Here is a 16950-nt window from a genome sequence, read left to right on the forward strand (position 1 = left end):
GAGCACCATGTCATGGGACCTTTAAATGGAGGTGCTGTGAAACTATGTTGTCTTTCTGCAACTGCTATTCTCACACAAAGTTACAAAATTGTTACATTTCAAGCACTTTCTCCTGTTCTGATTAACTTCTAACCAATAACCACCCATCATAATAAAAAATCTTGTTCTATTTTCTTTTATTTTATTTAACCTTTTTTATAGTTGAATTTCCTTGAAACAAAATGATCATTTGATCATACATGTGATCTCACAAGGGTTAATGACAAATATGAACTATTAATGATGTATATATCATTGGTAGTTGAGCTAAAGTAAACATCTATTAAGTATTTTTACCTAAACTGGCTGTCTTGGTTAATGCTGCTCTTCCACTGTTAAACTTTTCCTCCTGTCATGTCCTCTGACTGCAAGGTGAGGGTGATGCTAAGGGCATGTCAACCAGATTTCACGCTGTAATGCATTTTGGAAATATATCCCATGGCTTATACATTGTTAATGTTGCACAGCCTAAATACACATACACTTATAAGACATAGTGCTACTCACTTTCTCTCTTTTTCTCATCATCCTCTCTCTCTCTCATTCTCTTCTTCAGTTGTTCTGTCTTTATCTTTCAGACATCACAACACACATTTGCACAAATGCACTTGCTCAAGAAGCACCTTTTGTTACTGAGCAGTGAAGCAGAAAGCTCAAAATTTCTCTGAAGTCGTTATTCACAAGAGGCAATGTAGACATGGCATCCTTTCCAAACCACAATAAGGGATTGCCTATCGCTGCTGAAAAAACAAGGTTGGTTTCTCTGAACTCGGTGTTCCAAAACATTATTTAATTTAGTGCGGCTCTCATAAAGAAAGACACAGATTGTTGATTGTTAAGCTGTAGAAGAAGAAAAACTGTAAACGACTCTACGACAACTCCAGCATGTGAAAACAACTGATTCCCCTAAAGTCAGAGACAACTATACACTCTTCCTGGAATACTTTGTCATCTGTTTTTACTGGTTTTGCTATTTCCATTCCCACTAGTGTATATAGTAACCGGTCCCTCAGATATTAAAATGGTTAAAGATCTACTTTCATTGCTTTAAATCTTCAGTCTGAGGAAGAGCCGTGGGCTCAAAATGTAACCTCATTAAAATCCTTGTAACATCCTTGTAGCATTCATAATAAAGATTGTATAACTACCACGTATGAACAATAACATACAATGCTGTTAGTGGTCACTCACTCTGGTTATTAGGGGTATGAATCACCAGAGGCCCCACAATAAGATATTATCACAACACTTATGTCAGGATGTGATGTTATTGGGATTTCAAAACATTCTGCAATGAATTTTAGCTTATTACCTTTTTTTCTAACTTCTAACTTAACATCTTTTTCATTACATTCACTACATTAGAAATTTACATTTACAGCTGACCTCACCAGACAAAAGCCCCATCTAGTGGATGCTTAGCGTCCGTGTGTCGATACAGTATTGCCACGGAAAATATTGTGACACTATGCGGTATTGATCCCCACCCCCCAATTTACCTGAGAAGCAATGTGCTTTTGACTATCTGAACTCTATTTTTTCAATACCTATAAAAGCACTCTCTTTTTCAACTTTTAAAATGTTGCACTAATATTTCTCTTTGGAGTAACACTACTTTAAATTTCTATTATATTTACAGTAGATAACAATCCAAATGATGTGGAACTTATTTCCTACAAAAATAGGTACCAAGTCCAAACAAGAACCTCCATAAAAATAATGCTGGCGTTTACCCAAGTTTACAACAGTTATGTTTCAGGTAGCTCATCCAAACTACCTAGAAAAAGTTAATTGAACAGAAATTTATCTTAGCTCAACATTAGAAATAAAAAAATAAATAAAATTAAAGAGTAACAGGGACAGAGCCCCAGTGTCATGTTACATGTAGAAAAAAAATCCACTTGCCCTAAAATGATCTTTTGTGATTGACAGAGGTTGTAAATCTCGCCCTAAAAGGTTTCCACAGTCGACTAGAAAGACATTTTGGCCTGTTTAATTGTATCAATGATGTTAATCTAACATTGTTCCTACTATGATTTAAATGATCCCCCTTAGTGATCTCTGCCTCACCAAAGTCTATTTGAAGCATGTAGCTTCGTTATAACAATCTCATCATCCTTATTGCTTAGATTATGATGTCAATGTCTATTACTCAGTTGTAATTCACAATTAGTGGACCACCTAAGTTTGTTCGGCTTTAGGGAGAGGTTTATAATGGGGGCAGCCATCATAGACAGCTGTCCTCAAATGACCTGTTATCATGTGCCTAATTCTTCTCCATCACACACACACACACACACACACACACACACACACACACACACACACACACACACACACACACATTCTCAAATTGTTCCCACTGACAGTTTCTATATAAGGTGGTGTTGACTAACACAACCTGCATTCAGCAGAATTGAGAAAGTGTTTATAGTGTGTGACAAATGTGAGTCAGCAAAATCCAACACACACAAAAAAAATTACTAAAAAAACAAACTTCACATATGGTGATCAATTGTGCGTGAGTAACATCTGTTCTCACTGGAGCTTTTGAAGATGAAGCGCTCCTTAACCGACAAGCTAAATGTTTTTGAGTGTAGCTTAATACTGTCTCCAGCAGTACAATGCCAACTTTCATCTACTAAATTTAAAAGTAAAACCTGGATTTTGATAGTGATGTGATTTGACGTGTACAACTGTTCCACGGATCCAAGTCATGCAGAGCTCTTTAATGCAAATGCCCCTGAGAAACTGTCCTGACAAGACCTGGCTGCTATGACTACTTCACTCTCATGAAACTAAATCCTTTTTAATCACCTTCAGACAACAAACCCAGGCAAGTCATGCTGCTAATCTTTGAACACCTCGCACCTCTGTGGTGCCCTTAGGTGACACTAGTTAATCACATTTATCTTCCTTTTAGAAACAACAACAATACATTAGTAATTCATTCATCTATTAATCAATATGGTGACCACTTAACTGTGAAAAAAAATTCTGTTATTCCCATATCCACGTCTGGAAATCTCTTTACTGTGGATTAGGACAGCAGAACACATCAACAGCCTGTCTTAAATCTCTCTCCTAGTAGAGATGACACATGAGAGGTGTCCCGCACTACCGCGTGACCCTGCAATGTGTGGACCATGTGCATGAATACACAGTACATGGGACTAGGGCTGGGTACCGAACTCAATACATCTTAGGCACAGGCCGAATTGCCTCTAAAGTATCGAGTTTATTTATCAAAAAAGGCCTTGTCATTCAATACCTAATTTCAATACCTAAGGAGTTAATCTCATCAGTGTGAGTGAGCCAATAAGAATCCAGCATGCTTCTACCAACATCTTATAATGGTGGTGATTGGCTGTTTAGCGTTACGCATTGTAGAGACATGCAGGGAACACTCTACATTACGCACAGAGACGGGGCTCACGTAGTAGGAGTGGAAAAATACATAAAAAGATTTGTGCCATAATGTGTAATGCTTGTTTTCTTTTTGTTGTTTTCACTGGTATCAAAGTCACCGTAGTGGTATCGTAAATCTTTGAACAACACCCAGCCCTACTTTGTGTTCGGATAGAGTAACAGTTCAGAGAAGGCATAAGAGCGAGATGGAGAAATCTATTATAAGACCAGTCATCGAGTCCTCTGATGACCTCCTTACCTCCTGTTCTGTGAAGCTGTCCTCCCCAGTGGTGTCTCTGTATTTCTGCTGTGGTGTCTGTCATAACTCTGAATCGGACAGATAAATTACTGTCTCCCTCTGCACAACTACAATTTGAAGTGCACTACAGGCAAAACCATAATTTTTCAATTTTTAGTTTTGCTTCCATAGCATGTTCAGACTATTGGGTTAAAACATCCAAAATACACATTTAGATTCATTTGTCTATTTGCGCCTGCAAATATCTCCTAAATTCACCAAAAGTTAGCATTAGATAATGCCTTGTTTGCAGATTTAAACATTACAATTTCAGAAAATTTGTAATACAAATATATATGTCTTAATTTATTCAAGTGGGTAAGTTTCATGTTGATTTCTATGAGTGTTCACCTGTAGTGTCTTGCACAATGTATATTTTGTACACCTCATTTTTAAAGGCTTCTCAAAATAGGTTTTTCTCAGACCCTGAGCCAGAAATCTCCACTTCAGTGGCACTTACATACACCAAACATTCAAGTTTAATTCCTATCTACATTCCTGTCTATATTCTAGGTATTCTAAGGTTTTGTTCAGATATAATTCATAACCTGATTAATGTAACATGTCATACCTAAAAACATGGAAGAAATTAATTTTTTTAAGGCTGTTGACAGTATTTTCTGATTTGCAGTATGGAGTGATAAAAAAGTTATCCAAAATTCCCTCTGTAAAAACCTTAGTCTCTAATATGTCAGCAAAATGAAACAAACATTTTGAACCTGGCTTTATCCAATGTTCAGATTCAAACATAATTGCATTTTGCATATTTAAACATGACATTTCAGAAAACTTGTAATACAAAAAGAATTTCTTAATGTTAGTAATCAACTTTTCATGGTGATACATATTAGTTCATCTTGTATTTATTATCCCCTAAACAATCACAGCAGCTATAAGGAGCTTTTTAATAAAATCCCAATGCACTGCAAAAAGAAAAGAACAAACACTTAACATCTATAATTAAGTTGTAATGAATGCCCTAAAAGAAAAACACATTCAGAATGTTACTTGACAATCAAAACTAATTTGTTAAACTTACTTTACCGTTGTAAAGTTCTTTGGGCAGATAATGGAATATTTAGGTTTAGCTGAACTCTGTTTAGTTAGGTTTACCCAAATTAGAACAAAGATAGCCACTTTAGGAATACACTTAGATAGAAATGAATTGTGGTATGTGGGCTTTTGTGGTCTTATTTAATTACTGTAAATCTGTGTTGCTTGCAATGCTTCACTTATTACTATTTTCTTTTAGGAATGAGAGACGTTGTGAATCAGATCATCCAGGCTCACGTTTGAGCTTTCATTGACTTACTATTCTCATTATACATTTCTCAGAAGTGTTTTTCACTCCTCCACTCTCAGTTGAGTTCAGTTCAATAGGCTAAAGATAACACCTCCATGCCGGACTGAGAACAACATTTTCTCTTGATAACATCCAGCAAGAACACTAGCTCCTCTAGATAAACATAAATTATTATCAGAGGAAGGATGTTGGTTGCTAAACAACATTTCCCAGCATGCTTTCTTAATACTATAATGAGACTGCAGGGAGCTGTTTCTCTAATGCAGACAATACAGGTCACTGTGACCTGGAGGAGCTGAATGTCAGGCCAAAAACACCCCTACTAAGGGCTGCGTCAAACAGGGCAGTCCTGAGAGTGGAGGGATTTGGTTATTTTACTGAATAGGACGTTTTATAAAATAAAATTAAAAATGTTTGTGTCATCATTATATTCCAATTATACATTTTTGGGGGAATTTCTGGATGCATGTCTTTGTACAATAATCAATTCATTTCTGTGTAGTTCTATTGTGTGCGATGGTGAGATGTTCAGTTTTTCCTGCAGGTATGATGTTATCAAAACTCACAATTAAGAACCCAGTTTTATGTCATGATGTAAATAACCATGAAGCCTCAGATTTCGAGTTAGAAGTATGCATCATTATTTATCAGTGTGACTAATTCAACAAAGCTCTTTAATCCCCTCACCTCATAACCTTCAAAGCTGGTGTGTCCCATGGTGGGTGTTGGGGCCCAGGGTAGTGCTGGGGCCCTCCTCTTCTTGGTCTCAGCCTTGGGAGACATCCTGGATATGTTCATGACCGACTGAGACTGGCCCAAGGTACTGGGCCGATCTTCTATGCTGGGGACCCCTGTCGCAGTGGGCAGACCCTGTGCGTGATGTCAAAAATAAAGAGGGTGAGGATAAGACTAACACATATGTATGTAAATAGACACATGAACCAAGGTGTCCATGTATAAGACCTTAAGTGACACTTTGCAATACATTTCAAGTGAGTCAGACACATGACCACTGAGCATAATGCTTTGTTAAATATCATTATCCTTACAGTTTATGATGCCAATGACCTGTCTTGTAAGTCACAATAATAAAAAAAACAACAACAAAACAAATAAAGAATACGGATTGAAAACCCCTTGTTTCTTGGTCCATGGCTTAACTTTCAACCAAATGTAATTTAACTTTTACATAGAAATATATCCTGCTTACTACCAGTGACAAGCGTTGGACTCATATTACTGGCAGTGTTGATTTTAAGGGTTGATTGTATGGTTAAAACGGTATTATGAGGATTTATTTAATATCTAAACAAGCTTTCAAACTGATCTTAGAGGAAGAGCCACAATCCCCTCATTTACAGTGTATTCAAATTTAAAAAATAAAAAGCATGCACACATGCACAAGCAACTACACATGCAGTTGTGGTAGTATAGTCTGTTCTTCAGTCACAAAAATGATTGGAACATTTATTATTAATATTATTAATTGACCAAGTCAAAAGTGCAACCACATTTTCAAAGGGTGGCTGCTTCTGACCAAAGCAATGGCAAAAAATGGTTTTCAATATCTGATCAAAGAGAGCCCAAAGTGCCCCTGAAAATCTGAATGTCCCCGTGGCTCGGCTTGGTACAGAGCCTTGGCACAACGGGGGTAGCAAACCACGACTTGCTCCCCCATGATCTAAGAAAAAAACTGTGTTTAAATTCAGATTAATTGATTCATTCAGACAATGCCTTTATAACAGCATAAAAGCGGAGCAAAAAAGAACAAAGTTCAGGTCATTAGAATTAATTGGACCCAAGGTTAGAACAGCTCACAGAGGGGAGGGATGGGAAAAGAACAGTACTTCTGAAAAAAGAGGAGAGCAGTCTAGCAGGCATGTCTGCAGTTTTTTTTCAAATTGGGGACATTTCCCATGTGAAATTATGTTTTGACTGTGGATGATATTTTGATTGTTACAGCATGCAAAAATCTATTTTAGTGGGAAACTTGTTGCCTTTCACTGAAGATAGAGTGTAGCAAGACAGATTTATACTTTTTTTACTATTGAACAAGGAGACATCAATCTCGAGGATTATTATTATCCTAAACATCTCATGTCTAAGCATTAGTAAAAATGCAAATTATCCAAACACTGTTGCTCTTATTTTAAGAACTAAAACACCAAGTATATCTGTGCTTCATAAAAACGTAAACATTATAGAAATTAATGGGTAAAAAAAATCCAGAAAGGCATTAACACAGTACAACATAAGCTTACATCAGAAAAAACGATTATCAACCTAGTAAATAAAATATTTACAGTCAGTTTTCTCTGTGTGACTGACATGGGTAAGGGAGGTGGCAGGGGGGAGGTGGCAGATGGGGACAGACACAACAAAAAATAAATGTTGGAAGTGAAGGATTGATGTGATTTCTATTTGGAACCCTAAAAGAAGGAACTTTCTTTTACCTCACCAAAATATAATGTTCAAAGCAGAAAATCAAAATGAACTCTGTCTGACTTTTTCACCTGCTCTCTTCTACTCCTTCCCCCTGGTAAACAATCTGAAACCTGTCAAAACAGTAAGAGAGGAAAAGCTAGCTGTAACAAACGTACTGCAGCATTTTGGAAGGAACCAAAGATTGCAGTGATCTCATAATTACAAAACGTGTATCTTAAAATGAACCCATTGAATTTCTGCAAAACTTCATCATAAGGAACATGGTTTACTGCATCCATGCCTTTAGTGCTTAAATGACGGATCCTACTACAAAGCACACATGCAAATGTAAAAAATCTCCAGCAGACTGTCAAAATATCTGAATTACTCCCTACTAATCCCACTGACTTCAGCAGAAGAGAATCCTCCTACACCTACTTTGAACAGAGTTAGTTATCCTTTTAGAATGTAAACACACATCACTGTTTTGCCTGTTTGAAATTAAATTAACAACAACTCACAGTTTTTCTATATACTTAATAAATGTGATTGAGGAATGAAATACAGAAAGATTATAATTTCTTAGTGTGTGACAAGCTGCCTAAGGAATAACTTGACACCTGGCTGAAAAGCAATATGTCACTACCCTCTATGGTGGAAAGTTTCAAGTGTGTTTCACCTCTGATGTATAATGATGTTTATATGTACAAAAAAGGCTTATTTCTCTCAGATATTGTTCACAAATCTATCTTATTTTGTGTTAGTGAGCACTTATCCTTTGCCAAAATAATCCATCCACCTCACATGTGTGGTATATTAAGATGCTGATTAGACAGCTTGATTATTGAACAGGTGTCCCTTAGGCTGGCCACAATAAAAGGCCACTCTAAAATGTGCAGTTTTACCAGCAAAGGAGAAGTGCTCCCTTACACAGATTTAGACAGATTTGTAAACAATATCTGAGAGAAATAAGCATATCTATCTATCTATCTATCTATCTATCTATCTATCTATCTATCTATATACAAAATATAGTAAATTAATAGGACTACTACAATGACCCATACACAGTATGCAATTTATATACTTGTGTGTGTTGGCTGCGATTTTAACTAAGAAGATACTGGGTCATGTACTGGGTGCTTTTTTGTGTCAATCTTTAATTTCATATATCTTTAATATCATTCTCAATATATTTTACTTTCTGTGCTAGAAGTAACACTATCATTCAAACTATTCATGCCACAGAGATATCCTTGAAAGCCACCAATATGTGTAAAATCCTTTCATCTACAATCATGTTTGTTGGTGGGAAGATAATTGACTATGAGTGGTATTGGAGTTTTGAGGTCTGAAAAATGATTTCAAAGTTGTAAGGCTCACAAATTGTTGCTTCTGTAACTGCATGTCATTGCTGTGATGGATGCTAGGGGGGTGGGACAGATAGGATAAAGTTAATGAAGTTTATACAATAGATTTACTCCTATGCCTGAAAATGGGACCAACTTCCTGTCACTTTGAGAATGTTGGATAGGGCCGATTTGCTACTCTGAGATCCTTGACAAATATGGGCCATTTAAAAAAATCTAATATTATCAATTTAAAAAAACAAACAGAAAACAATCCCTATTTATGCTCTCTGACCATGTTAGTGTTTTGAGACCACACACACACACACACACACACACACACACACACACACACACACACACACACACACACACACACACACACACACACACACACACACACACACACACACACACACACACACACACACAAACAGTAGTTCAGCCCTAATGAACAATTAGAGATAAGAGGCTGGGCTTTTAGTGCTAATGTAGCCAAGGTAGGGTAATATGATGCCTTTAGGCTGGTAACTCTGTGTGTGTGTGTGTGTGTGTGTGGTCTGATAATTGTCCCTGGCTGAGAAACAATCATATCAGAGAGAAAAAGCCCAGCTGAATTAAAGTCCACTGGATGGCTAAGAAATAGCAATATTGCTCCCACTGTCTTGGATACATTTTAGTGGTTTAAATATATTTCACATCAAAGCAAACGCAACATACTCCATCTATATTAGTTTGAATGTTATGTCATGTGCTACTGCCATATTTTCAATTCCTTTTCTTGTACCAGTCTTACTTCATTGTTGTTAAATTTGTTAAAAGGAAGACGTATAGTCAGAACTATCTGATGTGGATATTAAAAAGATGATTAGGAAGATCCAAAACAAAGCTTAGACCTTAAAGAGGATAATAATTGAAAATGATTCAATGTTGACGGGCCAGATGCACAATGTTAAAGGAAACGCTAAGAACAAAGAAGTAAAAGGGTGGCGTAGTCCATCCAGAAGCTTTGTGCTTGGCAGGACAGTGAAGTGAACAAAAATGAGCCAGGCAGTGTTTTTCCAGCTAATACAAACGCCATATTGATCAGAGTTGAGCCACAGACGGCTGCTGCTGAAGGGAAGTCCATGGCTTCAAAATCAAATTAACATGATTGATTTAGAGATATAACAGGTAGAGAGCTGCTCAATGCAGTGTCAAAATGTACGTCTAGATGTAGGCTCTACACACACACGGAAGTGGTTGTAGGGAGATCATTCTGTGGTTCCAGTTTGTTATGAATCTCCTCAAAACTGGGCTTCACCAGTCATATAGGCTGCTATGTATCAGGATCCTTCTGGGTCCTTGATTGTCAAAAAGCACAGACTGTACACTCCCTTATTCATGGTAAATGTAGGATTAAGGCTATAATTATCACTATATACCACTTTTTCCAACAGCCATTGTATAATTCAGTACTCGTATTTGTAGGAAAGAAAAGCTGCCCTGTTAGTACTTCTCTTTGGACCTGTGAGTGCTAACACACTGCTGACTAACCTTCTGGAGACTCCTGCTGCCCTCTGGAGGACTTAACACACATGACAACAAATCAACAATCAATTGTACAGGAGCACCAATTCTGTGGGCCATATTCTGTGATTGCTATGAGCTTAAAGAAAAATTTCAAACTGGCATATTTCCCATGAATGTAGATATTGTGATTACATGGCTGATGGTAACAGTACAGTTTCCCCCTCCAATGGGAGATGAGTCGTCGCGCAAAGCGTCAAAGCTGCACAACTTTGCCTCCTACAGCTTTCCAGATGGACATAATTTTTACGTGAATCTTTCAAACGGTTGTTACCACACAATGATTATTTGCCCCATCAACTCAAGTACAAATGATTTTAACAATTAAAAGGTACAATATGTAACGTTTCTGTATTAGTCTCTAAAAAATATTTTTTGAGTTGTGTTCTTACACTATCCCAAATCTTTCCGCCAAATGTCAAACCCAGAGAAATCTGTTATTTTATTTCTGACATGGGACGTTTCCTTAAGTTGTCAGTCAGTGGCGTCATATAACCTTTCACCATCTAGTTACTTGTGACTTCCGTCAAAACACTAGCACCCAGATGATACATTTAAGAGGAATTGTAAATAATACAATGTCACAGAAATCAATACTTGTAACTGTAATACTGCTTTTTCTGCAACAAGGCATCACTTTGTGATGGATTACATGCCACTTTGCAACACAGTAATACAGCAAAGATCTTATTTATTGATACATATCAATATTGATCCAGCATAACGTTACTACAATGTGCTGGCTAACAAGTAGCTAACGTTAATGCTAATGCTTGGTGGATAACATATATAGGGTTACAACATTGTTCAACACGCTCATAAACTTATTAGTAGTATGACTGTTTTGACCACGTATGAAAGCAGCACTGGGCTAACCCACGAATGTAACAGTAATGTTGACGTTAGCCTATAGAGACGACTAATCTAATGCTAATTTCCGCTAGCACACTCCGGTCTTACTGCCCCAGCGCAAAGAGACTTAATTCGGGATGAGAGAAGACGACAGCCCCAGGACATGTAGAATTAGTTAGTTAGTTAGTTAGTTAGCCCCTAGGCAGCCAACAGCCACATGTGAAATATATACAAATATATATAAAACTGTTCATATTGTAATATAATAACATAATACTATTTATCCCAGTACCTTTTGCACTGTTCCATATTTAAATCATTTTTATTGAAGTCTTCATTGCACTCTTGTCTCTATATTGTTTCTGTTTAGAGTATGTATATATTAGTGTGTGTATATTGTTTGGTTGTTTCATATGTGTAAGCACATTGTGAGCAACCATGCTCCAAGGAAAAATTCCTCGTATGTGTCCTCATACCTGGAAAATAAAGCTTATTCTGATTCTGATATTGTGATAGTGTGGTTTTAGCTCCTGGCTAATATTAGCAGCCTGCCTCACTGGTCAGCTACCAAAACAGATCGGAAAAAAAAAATGTAATTATGTGGGGGAAAATGCAGCTTTTTTATTAGAATGACAAAAATAAACATTATTAAATGTAACTTGAATAAACTTGAATGGGTACACTTGTTTGTGAACAGATGCAATCTAATCAGTGAAGGTGTATAACAATAAAAAAAACTACAATTCCCATCACATACTTCCACACAACTTCCCAACTTCATCCAAAGTCTGTGATAACAATCAATTGTTTTGGTTGAGGGACCCCATTGCGGCAGAAAGTTACATGTATGTCCAAACTAATAACGATGTGATAAAATGACTTAATAAAAAGAGAAAAAATAACATTTAAACTGCAGCAAAGATGTCAGAGCCTCTAGGGTCAGGCTTGTGAAGTTGATTCACTTTTCTGTTGTTGGTATACAGTGGAAATTCACTGACCATCCAGGAAATCAGAATGTGACTATATTATTCACTAAAGTGAAACTCTTTGATGATATTGGCATTGTCAACCAGCACTGGTTCGACCTGAGCCAATCCGCATTCCGCATTAGTCCCGTATAAAGAGCATATCTAATGTGCCATTTTTAGTGTTTCATCAAAATCAACCATGAAGATGAATATAGTAGGCATACAGTACAGTATATTATAAAAAAAACATTATGCACCCATGCTGAAAGAAAGAAGGATTTTATATCCATGCCATATCAAAGTATCATGCAAGAAATTGACATAACAACAGGAACCCCCCCACCCCATATGATGAAACCCAATACTACAGAACTGCAATGAGTATTTAGCTTTTCTAATTTCTGTTGCGAGAGCAACTAAAGTATCGAAGAAGTGTTGATTATACGCTGTGGTAATGTTTAAGGTTTCTGATGATACTGGTTTGTGTGATATTGTACATGTGTTCCTGTTATTCTGTCCATCCATATTATACTGATTGAATGCTTCAGAGCTCAAAATCCCACTATGATTATACTTATCACACCTGGATGATGTCAGATGTGTTAGTAATACTTACAAGTGATTGTGTGTCTGTATTTTGGATTGTTTTATCATCACAGTCATCCATGTCCACAGATGATGTTTCTTTCTGCAAACGAAAGGCACAGCTAACATGCAGCATTCAAATGTTCAGCCATGCATTTAGCCTGCCTCGGTTGTAAATGTGAATAAGTATGAATGGCATGCACCACTCAAGGTTAGTTTGCAGATTATAACACAACCTCATATTTCTCATGGCACTTCTGCCAATAAGTCACGGCTTAACTTTGTGGACAGTTACAATACCATTAAAGCTGCACTTAATTCAATGATTCAAATGCAATATTGTGTATTTAGGACCAATGCCAACTTTAATGAAATAAAACATAATTATGCTGGTGAAACTAAAATGATTAAATAGAAAGATGAATCCAAAAACAAATTGTCAAAAAAGCCTCATGTATAAACGTTGCGTATGCACGAAAAGCTTGCGTACGCTGGTTTTCACGGACGCTTTGTGATTTTTAAAAAAATGTACTTGACGTGAGAAGGTGCCGGCCGTCACACAAAGTCTTTTCTGGCTCTGTCACGCGGCGAAATCTAACTGGAAAGTGGAAAGCGAAAATCACCAAATAAGACAAAAAACGTTTCCACTTCACTTACTGGCATTTGTCTGCGACGTTGTCTATGAAAAAACATAATCATATCCACTGATATTCCATAAAAACTTGTGAGGTCAAACTCACAAATTTTCAACTCACAATCAGTGAGATCAAACTGCTTATTGTGCGTAATTTGGACTGACACCGAGATGCATGTTGTTCTGTATTATTAGACAGGTTTATTTTTTTATTGCCTGCCATTGCTTTGCACTGCCCGGTCACCATATGCCACTCTGGGCATTTTCTTTTATTGCTTATCTGCGATGACAAACCTTCAAACAGAACATTTTTTTCTCGCCTCCACCTCAGCAATCAACACCTCCATCGTCACAAGAAGTTTTTTTTTCCGTCTGCACCAGGTCAACCTGTGAGACAAGGCGTGGCCGTACGCCTGGTTTTATACATGTGAATATTTCTGTACGTAGGTACTTTTCAAGTTTGGGCCGTACGTCATCTTCTGGTATGAAAGCTGCACAGTCTTTTATACATGAGGCTCCTGGAGTCTTACCTTGGTTTTCCTCCTGCTGAACTGGAAAATACCCAGGAGGCCTTTCTTTTCCGCTCTGCCCAAACTGTTAGTACTGGAGTGGATGGAGTCTACGAACAGAAAAGGAGGAAGGGGAGAAGAAAAGTATAGTGTCAGTGCCTAATAAATGCAAAGCAAAAAAGTCAGGTTAATTCTTAGAAACTGTAATTGAGGAATAAAGTAGAAATGAGTGACAATTGATCTTGTCATGCATAGGTTAGTTAGGTTAACAACAAAACATAGAGTACCCAAGTCAAACTTTCGTTTAAAAGCATAATTAGGAGGGAAGCGCCACTTTTTTTTATTTGTTAGGGGCAATAACTGTGATCTCATGAAAATCACTATTTTTAAAACACTAAGAAGGCTTGACAACACATGAAACTTTGCTCAAAGTATCACCAGGGGCTCTACACGAGAACTGCCATGTTACCAGTCAAGAAGCGTCGCTCTCCGAATGCAACATAACAGGGAGGAGAGTAAAGAGAGATATAAGCTATAAATGCACAGATAATTTGTTGTTTTGTCATTAGTGAAAAAAAATACCAACCTTGTAAGCCTCATATGAGAATGACATTTCCTCCTATAGAGTCCGTTCATTCGCATTCGGAGATTGACTATTTTTGACTGACAAGATGGCGTCGAGCAGAAAAACCAACAGATTTGTTCAAAACCTTTTTTAGTAAACTCTATGTACACAAACAATGTTCTCAATGCTCGAGCTCATGTGTAGAGACCCTGGTGGTACTTCGAGCAAAGTTTCATGTTGTGTCAGGCCTTCATAGTGTTTTAAAAAATGTGATTTTGATGCGATCATAGTAGTGTCCCTAGCACTCCCATTCAAAAGGCCACTTGATCAAAAATGAAAATACGGTAAATTTTAAAAGTGGCACTTCCGTCCTAATTATGGGTTTAAACAAAAGTTTGACTCAGGTACATTCACAAAAAGACCCTAGGTTGCATTTTGGCGAGAGTTACACATAATACCCTGTTTTCATTCACAAAGAACTCAATAGAAACATCTGCTACGTTTTGTCAGCAGAGAGCGCTATAGCTTCATTTTCTCAAAGACCACCTTTAACCTTCACAGTCTACAAAGCAGTAAGTAAGAATGCTAGAATGCAGAAGTATGCTACGGAGTTATTTGGATTCTAAAAAAGCAGAAACAAAACTAAGTAATGATTTATAATAAATCATTTCATAAATCAAACGACCGGCCTTGATGATGTAGTATCAAAATTACAATGTAATTTAACCTACAAATTATTTTTTTGAGAAGGAGTGGCTAACAAGCAGTCAAAAAAAATAAATAAAAAGGTTAATAAGCACACAACTATATATTGGGTTAAACAGCTACATTCAGTTGGCACCAGCAACATTAAGACAAACAAGACTTATCATGACTAATACCTGAGTAGTTAAGAGCAGGCGCAGAAGCCATTTTAGGCTGGAGAACTGGAAAACAACAAAGTTTAAAAAACATATGAAGTCATATATGGACAACTGACCTGCATCAAAAATATTCAATCAATCTGTTGTATTTGCACTTATGTAGCACCACAACACAGCAGGTAGTGTTTCACTAGATGGAAGAAACACTTTTCACACTGCATTTGATCTTATTATGGCACAAACTAAACCATTTGTAGATTTCCCTTGATAACCCAGGTAGCATATCCTTCATGATAACAGTGACCGGTTGAATACCAAACTATAACCACTATGTAATAGTATTTGACCTTAGAAGATCATAATATTATAAAAGTTCTTGCTTATATCCTTCATGACCATAAACCACAAGCTTTTCCTCTGAGATCACTCTCTGTAACTAAACCAATATCTATAAATATCACTGGGTGTGGTATTTTATTAAGGTAATGAACCGTGATATTTGATCTTAGAGCAAAATCCAACTTCCTACCAGATAAAAGATGACATATTCTAATTATTGTACCTCCGGGAACAAATTATATTCACCAAGGTTCATGTAGATGTACATATAATAAGAAACACAACACAAGCTTATATTGTAGTTCATGCAGTGTCGTACCTTCTACTGGTTCAACCAATATTGACTCTGACTGCATAGAACTTTAGTCATGCTGTACAGCAGAATACAATGCTATTGTGGTGTGTGGCTCATGGCACCAAATCCTTTTTGATAAGCTCATACTGGCTGGTTTTGCATAAGATCCATACTTTGCTCAGCCTTCTGTTTTGGCCCAATATATCTTTTATTCTTTTATTTTTTTAATTTTTAATGACAGATTTTACACCATACAATCCTGGGTGTGGATAAGAAAACAAGCATTTATGCTCACTCACTGTCTCTAAACAGGCATCACATGACAGAATGAAGAAACACAAGTTCTCGGTTGTGCAACGTTCTTATTCTGACCATGCATATAAACTCTTGCTTTTTACTGGTGACTAAAGATCAAGCAGTCAAATTTGTAGTATAGTTAAAACATCCCTAATTTTACATAATATGCAGCCATTTGTTTGTATTTGCATTCATAATTTTTTTCTAAAAAGATACTAATAGCATGTGTTACAGTTATTGCTTTGGGGATGATATTGATTTGTAGGCCAACATCAGATTTGTGATATGACTCAATAGCTGGACGAGCCAAGGCACATATCAGCATACATGATGACGCATTTCATTTTTTTGCTTTACACTAGCTTAAGAACATTAGCATGAACTAAGGGTGAGCTCTTAGGCTGAACAATATTGTGTTTGAGCATCGACATCGTGATGTGCGCATGCGCAATAGGCACAGCGCAGGACGTTGCAATGTTGACGCTAATCCTTCTTTGCTGCTTGATAGAAAAGTAAACTTTCACTGTTCTCCTTTTACATGATTATTACCAGCCGAACCTTCCCTTTAAGACAAGAGGCTCGTGGGCAACGTGTGTATGTGACAGTAGTCCGATGGAGTTTATTGTTTTGGGAAGTGAGGCTCTCCGTGTGTA

General features: G+C 37.0%; 1 protein-coding gene across 8 annotated transcripts in view; it reads right to left on the bottom strand.

Moving 5' to 3' along the window:
• The window catches only part of cobl (cordon-bleu WH2 repeat protein), a 60386-nt gene that overhangs the window by 23774 nt on the left and 19662 nt on the right, over window positions 1-16950 (bottom strand). For 5 of the 8 annotated variants that reach the window (XM_032519722.1, XM_032519715.1, XM_032519714.1 and 2 more), the window contains 4 exons: window positions 15385-15429; window positions 13960-14048; window positions 12827-12898; window positions 5736-5918 (listed from right to left, as the gene is read on the bottom strand). In XM_032519722.1, the coding sequence (XP_032375613.1) occupies window positions 5736-5918; window positions 12827-12898; window positions 13960-14048; window positions 15385-15429 (389 nt within the window). The remainder of the gene's footprint in view (window positions 1-5735; window positions 5919-12826; window positions 12899-13959; window positions 14049-15384; window positions 15430-16950) is intronic. The other 3 variants (XM_032519718.1, XM_032519720.1, XM_032519721.1) reach the window with 3 other exon arrangements.

Source organism: Etheostoma spectabile, chromosome 6 (genome assembly GCF_008692095.1).
Source record: "Etheostoma spectabile isolate EspeVRDwgs_2016 chromosome 6, UIUC_Espe_1.0, whole genome shotgun sequence".
In the NCBI taxonomy this organism is placed as follows: Eukaryota; Metazoa; Chordata; class Actinopteri; order Perciformes; family Percidae; genus Etheostoma; species Etheostoma spectabile.